The sequence below is a fragment of the Myotis brandtii genome, unplaced genomic scaffold (assembly GCF_000412655.1).
Source record: "Myotis brandtii unplaced genomic scaffold, ASM41265v1 scaffold499, whole genome shotgun sequence".
NCBI classification, from domain to species: Eukaryota; Metazoa; Chordata; class Mammalia; order Chiroptera; family Vespertilionidae; genus Myotis; species Myotis brandtii.
The window spans coordinates 2,533,231-2,547,305 of NW_005369027.1; the positions used below are offsets into that span (position 1 = coordinate 2,533,231).

Consider the following 14,075-nt stretch of genomic DNA (forward strand, 5'->3'; position numbering starts at 1 on the left):
AGTTAGAAACATCGATGAGAGAGAAACATCGATCAGCTGCCTCCTGCACATCTCCTACTGGGGATGTGCCAGCAACCCAGGTACATGCCCTTGACCGGAATCGAACCTGGGACCTTTCAGTCCGCAGGCCGACGCTCTATCCACTGAGCCAAACCGGTTTCGGCTACACATTGTTGATAATTAGTAAATATCAGTCATCTGAGCTGTTGAACATTCTCATATCTGTAGCGCTTTGGAGAAAATACACTATTTTGAGCAAGTTTTGAAAACTTCGGGTATAAAAGCTAACTAGGAGCCCTAGCTGGTTTGGCTCAGTAGATGGAGCGTCGGCCTGTGGACTGAAGGGTCCCAGGTTTGATTCCGGCCAAGGGCACATGCCTGGGTTGCGGGCTCGATCCCCAGTAGGGGGCGTGCAGGAGGCAGCTGATCAATGATTCTCTCTCATTGATGTTTCTATCTCTCTCTCCCTCTCTGAAATCAATAAAAGAAATATATATAAAAGCTAAGTAGAAGCCCTGGCCGGTGTGGCTCAGTTGGTTGGGTGTCGTCGCCTCAGTTCCCTGTCAGGGCACATGCCTGGGTTTCATGCTGGATCCCCAGTAGGGGGCCTGTGGGGAACAGCCGATCCATGTTTATCTCTCACACCCATGTTTCTCTTCCTCTCCCTTCTCTCTCTAAAAATCAATAAAACATATATATTTTCTTTAAAAGAAAGCAGATAAGAATCTCAGTTCACATTAGCTAACAATATGGCATTGGGGGATACAGCGTGAAGAAAGTAGATAAAAACCCCCTCTCACATGAGCTAACAACACAGTAAGAAAAAGTACAGAATAATCAAAAGTAGGTGTTGTGAGATCTAAATTTGGAGAATCCAATTTTGATTAGGAAGTTAGGGAAAGTCTCTTTATGGACATGAGTCAAACAGACTCAAAAGATGAATTAGTTAGGTGAAGGATACTTGGTCTAGATCAAGAAGGAGAGTGGCAAATTTGATGAACTTGGATTGTTTGAGGCATGTGTGGCTGGAGAGATGGATAGAGCCAAATAATATGTAGGCCATGTTAGGAAATAGTGTGTGTGTTTAAAATAACATTTCAGTCCAGCCAGTGTGTCTCAGTGGTTGAGCATGGACCTATGAACCAGGAGGTCATGGCTCGATTCCCTGGTCAGGGCACATGCCCAGATTCCGGGCTCGATCCCCCGTGGGGGCGGGGGGGGGGGGGGGGGGGGGGAGGCAGTCAATGAATGATTCTCATCATTGATGTTTCTACGAAACTCTCCTTCTCCCTTCCTATCAAATCAATAAAAATATATTAAAAAAATAAAATAACATTTCACTGAAGTAAACATTAGCTATATAAAAGTGCACAAATATGTGTATAGCTGGATGAATTTTCACAAAGTGAACATACCTGTGTATAAAGCACTCAGCTAAAAACAAACAGAACATGACTAGCAGCACCCAGAAGTTCTCTTTATGCTTTCTCCAACCAGTTCCTGACTTGTAGAACTATAATGTATGTTGCATGTTTTTTACTTAATAAATGAAATCATACAGTGTGTATTCTTTTTGTGTCTGGCCTCTTTCACTTGACGTTACATGTGTGAGATTCATGCTTGTTTGTGGCTGTATCTCATTCCATTGCTCATTGTATGAATATAGACTAAAATTTATCCATTCTCTTGATGTATATTTGGATTGTTAACTATTTGGCGCTATTGTGAACAGTGATGGTTGTGAACATTCTTACACAGTCTCCTGGTTCATGTGTTTAAGAGTTTCTGTTTGGGTAGACACCTAGGGGTGTAATTGGTGGGTCATGGGATATGTTTAGCTTTTCCACACAATGTCATCTATTTTTTAAATAGGTGTTCCCATTTATACTATCACCAGCACACTAAAGGATTTTAAACAGAATGATGATCAGATTTATGTTTTTAAGAGATCATTCTGGTTGTTAGGGCAGAATTAAAAGGGATATAGGACAACAGGATAGGAGATTGTTCTCTGTAAATTTTTTAAAAGAACAGAAAACTGGCTTTTGTAAATGACAAAAATAATCCACAACTAAATCTGATATTGGAGTTACTAATGGATTTTGTATTAGTAGTATGCTTTGACAGTCAAAAGCAATTGATCTTTGTCTCTTACAGTCTGTCATATTCAGGATTTACAGAACAAGGCTTATACATTTTCTTTGGAAAAATTCACAGAAATTTAATTTCCCTCTTCCATTAGACCCAGTTTTATTCCAAGGGCTTACACAGTGTAACACTTCTTGTTCAGTCTTATATAGCAGTAGATTTTACAGAAAGTAGTTAGTACACCATAATAACTCATCTGGATTTGTACAAGTAATTTGGATTTATGGTTCTGCTATAATGAAAGAACCTTATAGAAGTATAACTACGAAAAGGTAACTTTTCAATCCAGATTTTTATTTTTATTTTATTTTATTTTATTTTATTATTGCTAAAAGTATTACAAAGGGTATTACATATGTGTCCTTACCCCCCCCCCCCCCCCCCCCCCCCCCCCCCCCCCCCCCCCCCCAGCCCTTGTCAATCCAGATTTTTAGATTTCTGGTATATGTATTTGATTATTTATAGTGGTTATGTATGTAAATGATTGAAATTATAGCATGTTTAAATTTGTAGTTTTTGTCTTTTTATTGTAAAAAATTTAACATGAATTTATCCTCTCAAATTATTTAGTGTACAGTATTAACAGTATTTACATTGTTGTATTAAATTTAAATTATTTCCTAGAAATTCACAGATTTACAGTCTCTTTAACTGTAGGTCATAGGTAATTAAATTTGAATTATAAAACATAGCAACTGACAAAACATGATCATTATGAGCATTTTTCTTTTATTTCAGAGTTTTCTTGGCGGCTTTTTTGGTCCCATTTGTGAGATTGATGTTATCCTTAATGATGGGGAAACCAGGAAAATGGCGGAAATGAAAACTGAAGATGGCAAAGTAGAAAAACACTATCTTTTCTATGATGGGGAATCTGTTTCAGGAAAGGTAAATCATTTGTTTGTAGGATGCTAGAATTAGTCATCAAAGTGGTATCTGCTGTTTCTAAATGTGAATGATCTTTTTTCGGAGGGTCAGCTAAAAACCTTGCTTATTAGAACATTTACAGGAAAGATTCTTAAACTAAAAGAGTTACAGGGACAGAGTTTAAATTAAATTGTGTGCAAAATTTTGTGTTTGTGACTATCTGCTTCTGACAGTTTCTCTAATGGGGCTGCAATCCATGCAGAATTTGTTGAGTTATAGAGATTAAGGATAATTCCCTAGTATACCTTTCTAAACGTTACTTTCTCATTCTTTGTAGCTTATCTCTCTGTACTACTACCATTGTATCTCTCATTTCTTTTTTTTTTTTTTTTTTAATTAAATCTTTATTGTTCAGGTTACATTTGTTCCTCTTTTTTTCCCCCCCCTGACTCCCCTCCTCCCAGTTCCCGCCCCACCCTCCGCCCTCACTCCCCACCCACTGTCCTCATCCCTAGGTGCACGATTTTTGTCCAGTTTCTTCCCGCATCTCCCATTCCCCTTTCCCCCCCAAGAATAGTCAGTCCATTCCCTTTCTATGTCCCTGATTCATTATAATCACCAGTTCATTCTGTACATCAGATTATTTATTCACTTGGTTCTTAGATTCACTTGTTGATAGATGCATGTTTGTTGTTCACAATTTGTATCTTTACCTTTTTCTTCTTCCTCTTCTTAAAGGATACCTTTCAGCATTTCGTATAATACTGGTTTAGTGGTGATGAACTCCTTTAGCTTTTCCTTATCTGTGAAGCTCTTTATCTGACCTTCAATTCTGAATGATAGCTTTGCTGGATAAAGTAATCTTGGTTGTAGGTTCTTGGTATTCATCACTTTGAATATTTCTTGCCATTCCCTTCTGGCCTGCAAAGTTTCTGTTGAGAAATCAGCTGACAGTCGTATGGGTATTCCCTTGTAGGTAATTGAGTCTCTTTCTCTTGCTGCTTTTAAGATTCTCTCTTTGTCTTTTGCTCTTGGCATTTTAATTATGATGTGTCTTGGTGTGGTCCTCTTTGGATTCCTTTTGTTTGGGGTTCTCTGCGCTTCTTGGACCTGTAAGTCCATTTCTTTCACCAGGTGGGGGAAGTTTTCTGCCATTATTTCTTCAAATAGGTTTTCAATATCTTGCTGTCTCTCATCTTCTGGCACCCCAATTATTCTGATGTTTGTACGCTTGAAGCTGTCCCAGAGGCTCCTTACACTATCTTCGTATTTTCGGATTCTTTTTTCATTTTGCTTTTCCGGTTGGGTGTTTTTTGCTTCTTCGCATTTCAAATCTTTGGCTTGATTCTTGCGCTCCTCTGGTCTGCTATTGGGTGTCTGTATAATATTCTTTATTTCAGTCCGTGTATGCTTAATTTCTAGTTGGTTCTTTATCATAGCATCGAGGGTCTCATTAGTTTTCGTGACTCTCTCCTCAAGTTTATTGACAGCTTCTAGCACATTTTTGCAAGCCCTCAAAATTGCGATTTTTAGCTCTATATCCTCCATTTCTGTCATGTTTTTTTGTCTCCGCATTTTTTATGCTTTCTTGGTGCACCCTCTAGTGGTCTTTGTGCGCAGTCTTGTTCTAGTTGAGCCTTGATTGTTGTAGTTAATACTAGAGGGATTTGACCACCAGGCCGACTGGCTGTGTGAATCAGCTGTGTCTGCCGCGGAAAACTTCTGTCCTCTGGGGAGGTGCTAATCTAGCCTTTGCCTGAGGCGATCTGGCAAATGGCTCTGCGCAGGGCTTGGGCGGGGCGGGCTCAACAGGGCGGGCGGGCGGAGGGAGCGGTTATGGCCCCTCTCAGTCCCGTTCCCAGAGGCTCTGCTTCTCAGAACCCCCGGAACCGCTGCAAACCTCGGAGGGAAAGCTGCCTTCCAACTGATGCCAGACACTCCCGCTTCTCCCGTTTGGGTCCGAGTCCCCAGCGATTCGCCCGTATCTGGAGCTCAGAGTCTGAGACTCCCCCCTGACCGAAAACGACAACCGCGCTCTCAGCCACCAGCCCGCTTTGCGCGCGCACCTCCGCACCTGAGTTTTTTCCACACTGCGCCTCCTCTGAGCCTCGGTGTGCTGTTATTTTTCCTTCTAGTTGAAGAGTCTCTCCTCAGCCAGCCTTCCTGCGGTTCTGGGTGATGTCCGTTCCGTCTTTTAGTTGTAATTTTGAAGTGGTTGTTTGCGGCAGCAGTCTGCGGTGTTTACCTATGCCGCCATCTTGGTCTCTCTGTATCTCTCATTTCTTGGTACCCTGTGGAGGAGTATGTTTGGAATGTGTCTCTGCATGGTCAGAAACGTTTATGATACCTTTTGTAAGGTTTCACTTTCTCTCCTTTTCCTTATCAAGTGATATATAAGATTCTTTTTTTTTTATGTATAGGATTCTTATACCTTAGGGAATCAATAGTCATTAGTCTGTGATACTTAGGAATGGTAATACCATAGACAAAGTCAAGCCATAAAACATTTGAAATAGTTTTTTTAAAATATGAGAGTTTTTCTTCCCTGCTTATTAAAGTAATATAGACACATATTAAACAATTTGGAAAATAAAATAACTATAATGCCATCATCTGGAAAGAATTCACTGTTAAAATTTGAGTGTGCTTCTTCGTAGTCTCTGCATTAATTAATGTTTATGTATATATAGTATATTAAGCATACTTTTTTCTTTTTAATATGTTTTTATTGATTTCAGAGAGGAAAGGAGAGGGAGATAGAGATGGAAACATCAATGATGAGAGATAATCATTGATTGGCTGCCTCTGCATGCCCCACACTGGGGATCCAGCCCACAACCTGGGGATGTGCCCTGACCAGGAATTGATCCATGACCTCCTGCTTCATAGGTTGATATTCAACCACTGAGCCATGCCAGCCGGGCACTTTTTTCCTATTTTTGGATATTTAAGTAGTTTTTCTTTTTTTTTTCTTATTTTATTTTTTCATATGGCTTTTAATGTGTCACCATATCTTTGGTAATACAGACATCTATATACATAAATTTTTCTCCAAAATTTTGTAGGATAAGATTATTTCCTTTTTTTAAAAAAATATATTTTTTTAATTGATTTTAGAGAGAGAAAAACATCAATCTGAGGAAGAAACATTGGTTGTCTCCTGCACCCCGACCAGGGACCCAACCATCAACCTGGGCATATGCCCTGACTGGGGATCCAACCAGCAGGGGACGAGGCACAACCGAGTCACAATGGCCAGGGCAAGATTATTTCTTTAGAATGAATTCCTGGAAGTGAATTGTTGGACCAGAATACATGAATATTTGAAGGGTGTTGATATATATTAATCTGAAATATTTGCATCAAATCACATGTCTCCTTATAATGTCTTGTTTCACCCAGAGTAGCATTGAATATGATCACTTTAATCTTTGCTATTTTATAATTAGCATTTCTTTGATTACTAGATAGGTTGAACTTAGGCTTATTAGCCATTTTACTGCATTGTCTATTCTGATCTTTGACAAATTACTTTTATTGCTGTCTTAGGGTTATATCTGAAATAAATGTTTTGGCTTTCAACTTTACTTTTCTGGTCCTCTTCCTTTAAAAATATGGAGAAGGCACTAGCCAGTTTGGCTCAGTGGATAGAGCATTGGTCTGCAGACTGAAGGGTCTTGGGTTTGATTCGGTGAAGGGCACGTGTCACCGTTGTAGGCTTGATTCCTGGCCCTGGTTGGGGTCTGTGGGGGAAGAAACCAATTGATGTGTCTCTCACATCAATTTTCTCTCTCTTTCTTTCTCTCTCTCTTTTTCTCCTCCTCTCCCTCTCTTTCTCTCTCTCCTTCCCTCTCTCTCTCTCTCTCTCTTCCCCTCTCTTCCCCTTTCTTCCCCTCTCTCCCTCTCCCTCTCCCTCTCCCTCTCCTTAACACTCTCTCTAAAAATCAATGGAAAAATATCCTCTGGTGAGGATTAACAACAACAACAAAAATATTGTTGGAGAAGAAGAGAAAAGGCCCTAAAAAAGAGCAGACAAAATTGAAAAGGATGGGACATATCAAATGAAAGAAAAGTAAAGGAGATAGTGTTCGGCCTATAGGAAAGGAGACAATATGGTGGTGTTGGAGAGGTAGGGATACCAATCTAGTCTTTCTAAGGGGAGATTGAACCCACTAATATCTCGGATATTTAATTTATACGTATGACAAGTAAATAAATATCTCTCTTGCTAGGTTAAAAGCTTTTTCAGATCCAGGGAATCAGTGTGTGCTTCTGTATTTTCTATAAGGTACATTATAGTTTACTTATATAATAGGCCCTCACTAAATATTTATTTGGTTTGTTTATTTACTGTTTTTAAATCTAGTAGGGAACATTCCCTGTCAGGTTTAAAGTAACCTTATGTTATCTGGGCCAATTAGACTAATGTTTATAGGATAAATAAAGGAAAAAGGGAATATTTAAGGAAATAAAGCTACCACAGTGTGATTAAAAAAAAAAATAGCTGGCATTCGGATTACATTTTTGGAATTGCTATGGATCATATGTAGGCCTAATCAATAGCTATAGAGTACATTTTTAAAAATGCTAAACCCCAGTGAGGGCATGTGCTTGCGGGGGAGGGGGTAAGGGAGACTGGGGGAAGGTTAATGGGGAAAAAAAGAAGACATATGTACTATTTGTAATACTTTAAATGATAACATTTAAAAAATGCTAAACCTCTTACAGGTAAATATTTTGGTCAAAGAATATTATATCTGGAATCTGATTATTAATTTACCTGAGCTTTTACATTTTTAACCTTTTTATTATGAAATACAACATGTTTACAAACCACATAAAACAAAAATAAATTATTATAAGGCATATTTTCTTGTAATCACCATTCAAGTCAAGAACTTTGCCAACAACCCTATATGTTCCATCCCAAACACAATCTTTTTCCCTCAAAAGTAACCCTATGCCAGCGGTTCTCAACCTGTGGGTCTCGACCCCTTTGGCGATCGAACGACCCTTTCACAGGGGTCGCCTAAGACCATCCTGCATATCAGATATTTACATTACGATTCATAACAGTAGCAACATTACAGTTATGAAGTAGCAACGAAAATAATTTTATGGTTGGGTCACAACATGAGGAACTGTATTTAAAGGGCCAGAAGGTTGAGAACCACTGCCCTATGCTGACTTTTAAAATGATAAACTGTGCTCGGCTGGCATGGCTCAGTGAACCAAGAGGTCACTGGTTCGATTCCCGGTCAGGGCATGTACCCGAGTTGTGGGCTCCATCCCCAGTATGGGGCGTGCAGAAAGCAGCCAGTCAATGATTCTTTCTTATCATTGATGTTTCTCTCTCTCCCTTCCTCCTGAAATTAATAAAAATATATTTAATAAAATAAAATAATAAACTGTGTTTCTTAATTTAGTCTTGCTCTTTAAAAAAAATTGATAGGATGTTTAAATCTCTTAATCTCTGATTCCCCGTTAATGCCTTTCTATACTTTATAATTTATCTGTTGAAGAATCTGGGCCATTTGAACTGTAAAGTTCTCTCTGCATACTCATGATAACAGTTATTGTCTGTTAATTGCCAGCTGGATCAAAAGGTTTGATCAAATTCAAGTTTGATTCTTTTGGCAAGAATACAGGTGATTGGTGTGTTTTTTTCATCAGGGAGGACATATGCCTGGTTTTCTCTTTCTTTTTTACAACTCTTGAAATAATTGTTAATATTTATTCCTGGCATACTCTAGAACAGGTTACTAAATATGATTTATGAGCACTTTGAAAAGAAAGTTTAATGGAAAAAGAAGAAAATAAGCATTGGTCACTAAGAACATGTCTTACCACACCAATGTAGGCTTTCTTAAATGTCAATATAATAAAAAGATCATTGGGGTAGAGTTGGGAGATCTAACTTTGACTTTACCACTGTCTTAGTAGATAACTCTTAAGTCATTTAACTTTCTGGATCTCCCTTGTAAATTGAGAATGTTGGACTGGTCATTGGTTTCCAAACTTGACTTTGCATTGTAGGATTCTCTGCATGAAAATCCTTCATATCTCTACATATAAAAGCCTAAGTGTTTGACCGTCCGACCAATAGCTATGATGCGCAATGACCACCAGGGGGCAGACTGTTTGACTGGTAGCTATGATGCACACTGACCACCAGGGGGCAGATGCTCAATGCTGGAGCTGCTGAGCTGCGGTGACTTGGCAGCTGCAGTTCTTGGGTGATGTACCTGGAATCAGAGAGGAAAGAGCCTGATTCCGGGGAGCATCACCTGAGAACCGCCCTCTCGCAATCCAGGGCCCCTTGGGGGATGTTGGAGAGCTGGTTTTTGCCCAGTCCCCACAGGCTAGGCCGAGGGACGCCACCGGTTCACGGGCCTCTAGTATTAGATATAATGTTGGAGACCTGGGAGGTCTGACATCCCACCCAAAGCATGAATAAATTCCTGTTATGATATTTCTGGGATATGAGCTTCTGTAAGCCCAATTTTTCCCCAGGTTTTTAAAAAGACTTATTTTTATTTTTTTTTTAGAACAGTTTTAGGTTTACATCAAAACTGAGAGGGAGGTACAGAGATTTCCCATTTACCCCCTACTTCCACACATGCATAGTCTCCCCACACATCAATTCCCAGAATAGTATATATTTTTTTATCAAGGATGAACCTACACTGACACATCATAATCATTTGTTCTTGGTGTTGTATCTGTGGGTTTGGACATGTATAACATATTTCCATCATTATAATATCATACAGGGTACTTTCATTCTAAAAATTCTTTCTTCTGCCTATTTGTCTCTCTCCTGGCCACAAATCCGCTGATCTTTTTTATTATCATCATAGTTTTGCCTTTTCCAGAATGTCATATAGTTGGAATCATATAGCATATGCCCTTTACAGATTGCCTTCTTTCAAAAACATAATTTAAGGTTCCTCTATGTCCGTTCGTGGCTTATTAGCTCATATCTTTTCAGTGCTGAATAGTAGTCCATTGTCTGGATGTACCACATTTTATTCATTCACCTACTGAAGGACATCTTGGTTGCTTCCAAGTTTTGGCAGTTGTGAATAAAGCTACTGTGAACATCTCTGTGCCGGTTTTTGTATGGACAAAACTTTTCAACTCATTTGGATAAGTAACCACCTTCAAATGCACTATAACACATTTGCTGTCATATGTTAAAGCCTGTTTAGCTGTGTAAAAAACTGTCAAACTGTCTTCCAAAGTAGTGTTACCATTTTGCCTTTCTACCAGTAATTTATGAGAGTTCCTGTTGTTCCATGTTCTTGTTAGCATTTGGTGTTGTCAGTGTTTTAGAATTTGTCTAATAGGTGTATAGTGGCATCTTATTGTTTCAATTTGCAATTCCCTAATAATGTTGATCATCTTTTTAAAAAAATTATTTTTTTATTGATTTCAGAGAGAAAGGGAGAGGAAGAGAGAGATAGAAATATAAATGATGAGAGAGTAATTAATTGGCTGCCTCCTGCACACCCCACACTGGGGATTGAGCCTGTAACTCAGGCATGTGCCCGCATCCAGGAATCCAACCGTGATCTCCTGGTTCATAGGTCGATCCTCAACCACTGAGCCACGCCGGCTGGCTGTTGGCCATCTTTTTATATATATTTGCCAAACATATCTTTGGTAAGATGCCTGTTCAAATCTTCTGCCTAATATTTAATTGGGTTGTTTGTTTTTTTCTTGTTGAGTCTTAAGAGTTCTGAGACTATTTTGGATAAAAATCCTTTATCAGATGTGTTGTTTGCAAATATTTTTTCCCCCATCTGTGGCTTGTCTTATCATCTCCCCCGCCCCCTTTTTTAAAATCCTCACTTGAGGATATTTTTTTCATTGATTTTAGAGAGAGTGGAAGGGAGGAAGGAAGGGGGAGAGAAGGAAAGAGAATCATCAGTGTAAGAGAGATACATCAATTGGTTGCCTCCTGCACAGGCCCCAAGTGGGGCCTGGGATTGAACCCGTGACCCTTTGGTGCTCGGGCCAACACTCCAACCATGGAGCCACACTAGTCGGGCATCTTTTTACTTTCTTGATGGTGTCTTTTGAAGCACTACAGTTTTAAATTTTGAAGAAATCCAGTTATTTTTTTTCTTTTGCTGTCATCTAAGATATGCTTTTGGTGTCATCTAAGAAAGCATTGCCTATCTAAGGTTAATGAAAATTTACACCTAAATTTTCTTCTAAGACTTTCATAATTGTAGCTTGTACATGCAGGTCTTTGATCCATTTTGAGTTAATATTTGTATATGGTGTGAGGTAGGGATCCAACTGCATTCTTTTGTATGTTGATATTTAGTTGTTCCAGCACTATTTCCTGAAAAGAATATTCTTTCCACATTGAATTGTCTTGGGACTGTTGTAGCATATCCTTTTTAGAGTTAAAATTAATTGCTGTCTGTCAAATGTTTTGGGGAGTTTTTGAGGTATTCCTTAAGACAACTAGAAATACTTAATTATCACAATATAAGTAGGGAGATTCTTTTTTTAAAATATATTTTTATTGATTTCAGAGAGGAAGGGAGAGGGAGAGAGATAGGAAACATCAGTGATGAGAGAGAATCATTGATCGGCTTCCTCCTGCACGCCTCCCACTGGAGATCGAGCCTGTAACCCGGGCATGTGCCCTTGATTGGAATCAAACCTGGGACCCTTCAGTCCGCAGGCTGATGCTCCATCCACTGAGCCAAACCAGCCAGGGCCAAATAGGGAAATTATTAAAAGCTACTTACTCAGGTTCTTTTTATCCTTAGTTAGAAAATATACTGCTTTGGCTCAGGTGACAACTCTTAAATCTAGAATAGTTGGACTGTATTACTGTACCTACTAATTTGAGAGTTTTGCTGTGTATTTAAATTATTGAAGTTCTCTCTCTCTTTTTTTAATTTGACTAGTGAAAAGTTTGACTAGTAATTTATCTGGTGATTTTTGGGAAGGGAAAGAACATAAGTTATAATTTCTTAACTGGGATGTTCTTCTAGATTTTTAAAAAAAATTGTGCTCCTTATAGTTTCTGTCTGTTGGGTCCTGCCATGCCCTTTGAGGCAAGAGAATAAGAAAGATTTTTTTCCCCTCTTTGACAAACTGTTCATTGAATTTTGTGTCAGTATGGGATGTCTCTTATTGTATCCTAGAATCCCAGGATTCAGGGGGGTGGCAAAGTGGAGTGGTGATGAGTAAATTGTCTTGAAGAGGTGATACCAGGGCCAAGACACATGCGGTGAACTCTGTATCTAAAAATGAACAGTGTCTGAGATTATAGAAGTTTATATTTTAGATCTCCCAGCAAGGAATATTATTGTAGTATCTCATGTCAACATGACATGGACCATGTTCTTCTAGCAGCAGTTGGAAACTAATCTTGGATAACCACAATCTCCAGCATTTACTATAAATGACCCTATAAATGGAATATAGTAAGTACACTGATATATATTTGTCTTAAATACAATATAGATGAATTTCACTCCTGAAATAGATCCTGAAGACAGCATTATTTGAGACATCTGTAGAATATTATATGCTGAAGAATGAGTTTTGAGATTGGCTTGTTAGAGTAATGAATGTGTTGTATGTATAGTTTCCCTACATTTTGTTTTCATGACCTTTTAAACATATATACACTAGAGGCCCAGATTTGTGCACCAGTGGGGTCCCTTGGCCTGGCCTGTGGGGATTGGGCCAAAACTGGCTCTCCGACATCCCCTGAGGGCTCCCGGATTGTGAGAGGGCTCAGGTCAGGCCGAGGGACCCCACGATGGGGACCGGGGAGGGATCACAGGAGGGCTCCAGGGCGTGTCCGGCCTGTCTTGCCCTGTCCCGATCAGCCAGATCCCAGCAGCAAGCTAACCTATCGATTGGAGTGTCTGCCCCCTGGTGGTCAGTGCATGTCATAGCTACTGGTCGAACAGTCGCTTAGGCTTTTATATATATAGATATATATATAGATAGTCTCAAGTTTCTCTACTGTGATTACTTACTCATAGCAAAAGGAAAAATAGCAACTTTAAATTGGAGAAACTTAGAGGGTTACCTTGACCAAGTGATCATAGTTAACATCACCAGTATTAGAACAAACTGGCATTATGTGCTTCCTAATTAGATACACTGAGAAGGACACAACTTCACTTCTGTGGTGTTCTTGCCAAAAATGCAAAAGCTGTGTCTGTGATAAAACATCAAACAAGCCTAAATTGAGGGACATTCTATATGGTAACTGACCTGTATTCTTAAAAAACATGAAGGTCAGGAAAGGCAATGACTGAGGAATGTTTTAGATTAAGGGAGACTGAAGAGACATAACTATATGTAATGTGTGAAACTGGATTGGAGCCTGGGCAGCAGGAAAAAAGGATATAAAGTACATTATTGGGATAGTTGATGGAATTTGAATATAGACTATGGAATGTTAAACTTTCCTGATTTTGATAATTGCACTGTAATTATGTAAGAGAAAGTTCATTTTCTTAGCAGGTGCACATGAAGCTTTTTGGGATAGAGGGGCATGATGTCTCCAATTCTTGGTTATAAAGAAAAGTATGTATGTATGCATGCATATGTGTACACATAGGGAAGATGATAAAGCATATGGGACCAAATATAACCACATCTGATGGGTCTGAGTAAAGGTTATGTGAGATTTCCTGGTGCTGTTCTTGCAACTTTTCTGTTAGTTTGAAATTATAATAAACGTTACAAAAGTATCACTGAGTTGGTGTTAAAATTCTTTAGGCCAGTTCACCATCATAATTTCACTTATTTTTCTATGCTCCATTGCAGAATAGCTTTTAAACCAGTATACATAATTATGCCTTCCTATTCTGGGATTCTTCAGATTCCCCAGTAGCTTGAATTAGGCTTAAAATCCTATATAATAAAAGCGTAATATGCAAATTGACTGAACGGCGGAATGACCTACAGAATGACCGGTTTCTATGATGCGCACTGACCACCAGGAAGCAGGCGCTCAATGCTGGAGCTGCCCCCTGGTGGTCAGTGGGCTCCCACGGGGGGAGCGCTGCTAA

The 14,075-nt window shown here is 39.2% G+C and overlaps 1 protein-coding gene across 1 annotated transcript in view; it reads left to right on the forward strand.

Moving 5' to 3' along the window:
- The window catches only part of VPS26A (VPS26 retromer complex component A), a 33,807-nt gene that overhangs the window by 3,649 nt on the left and 16,083 nt on the right, over positions 1-14,075 (forward strand). Inside the window, exon 3 of the mRNA XM_005876814.2 lies at positions 2,887-3,036. Within this exon, the coding sequence (XP_005876876.1) occupies positions 2,887-3,036 (150 nt within the window). The remainder of the gene's footprint in view (positions 1-2,886; positions 3,037-14,075) is intronic.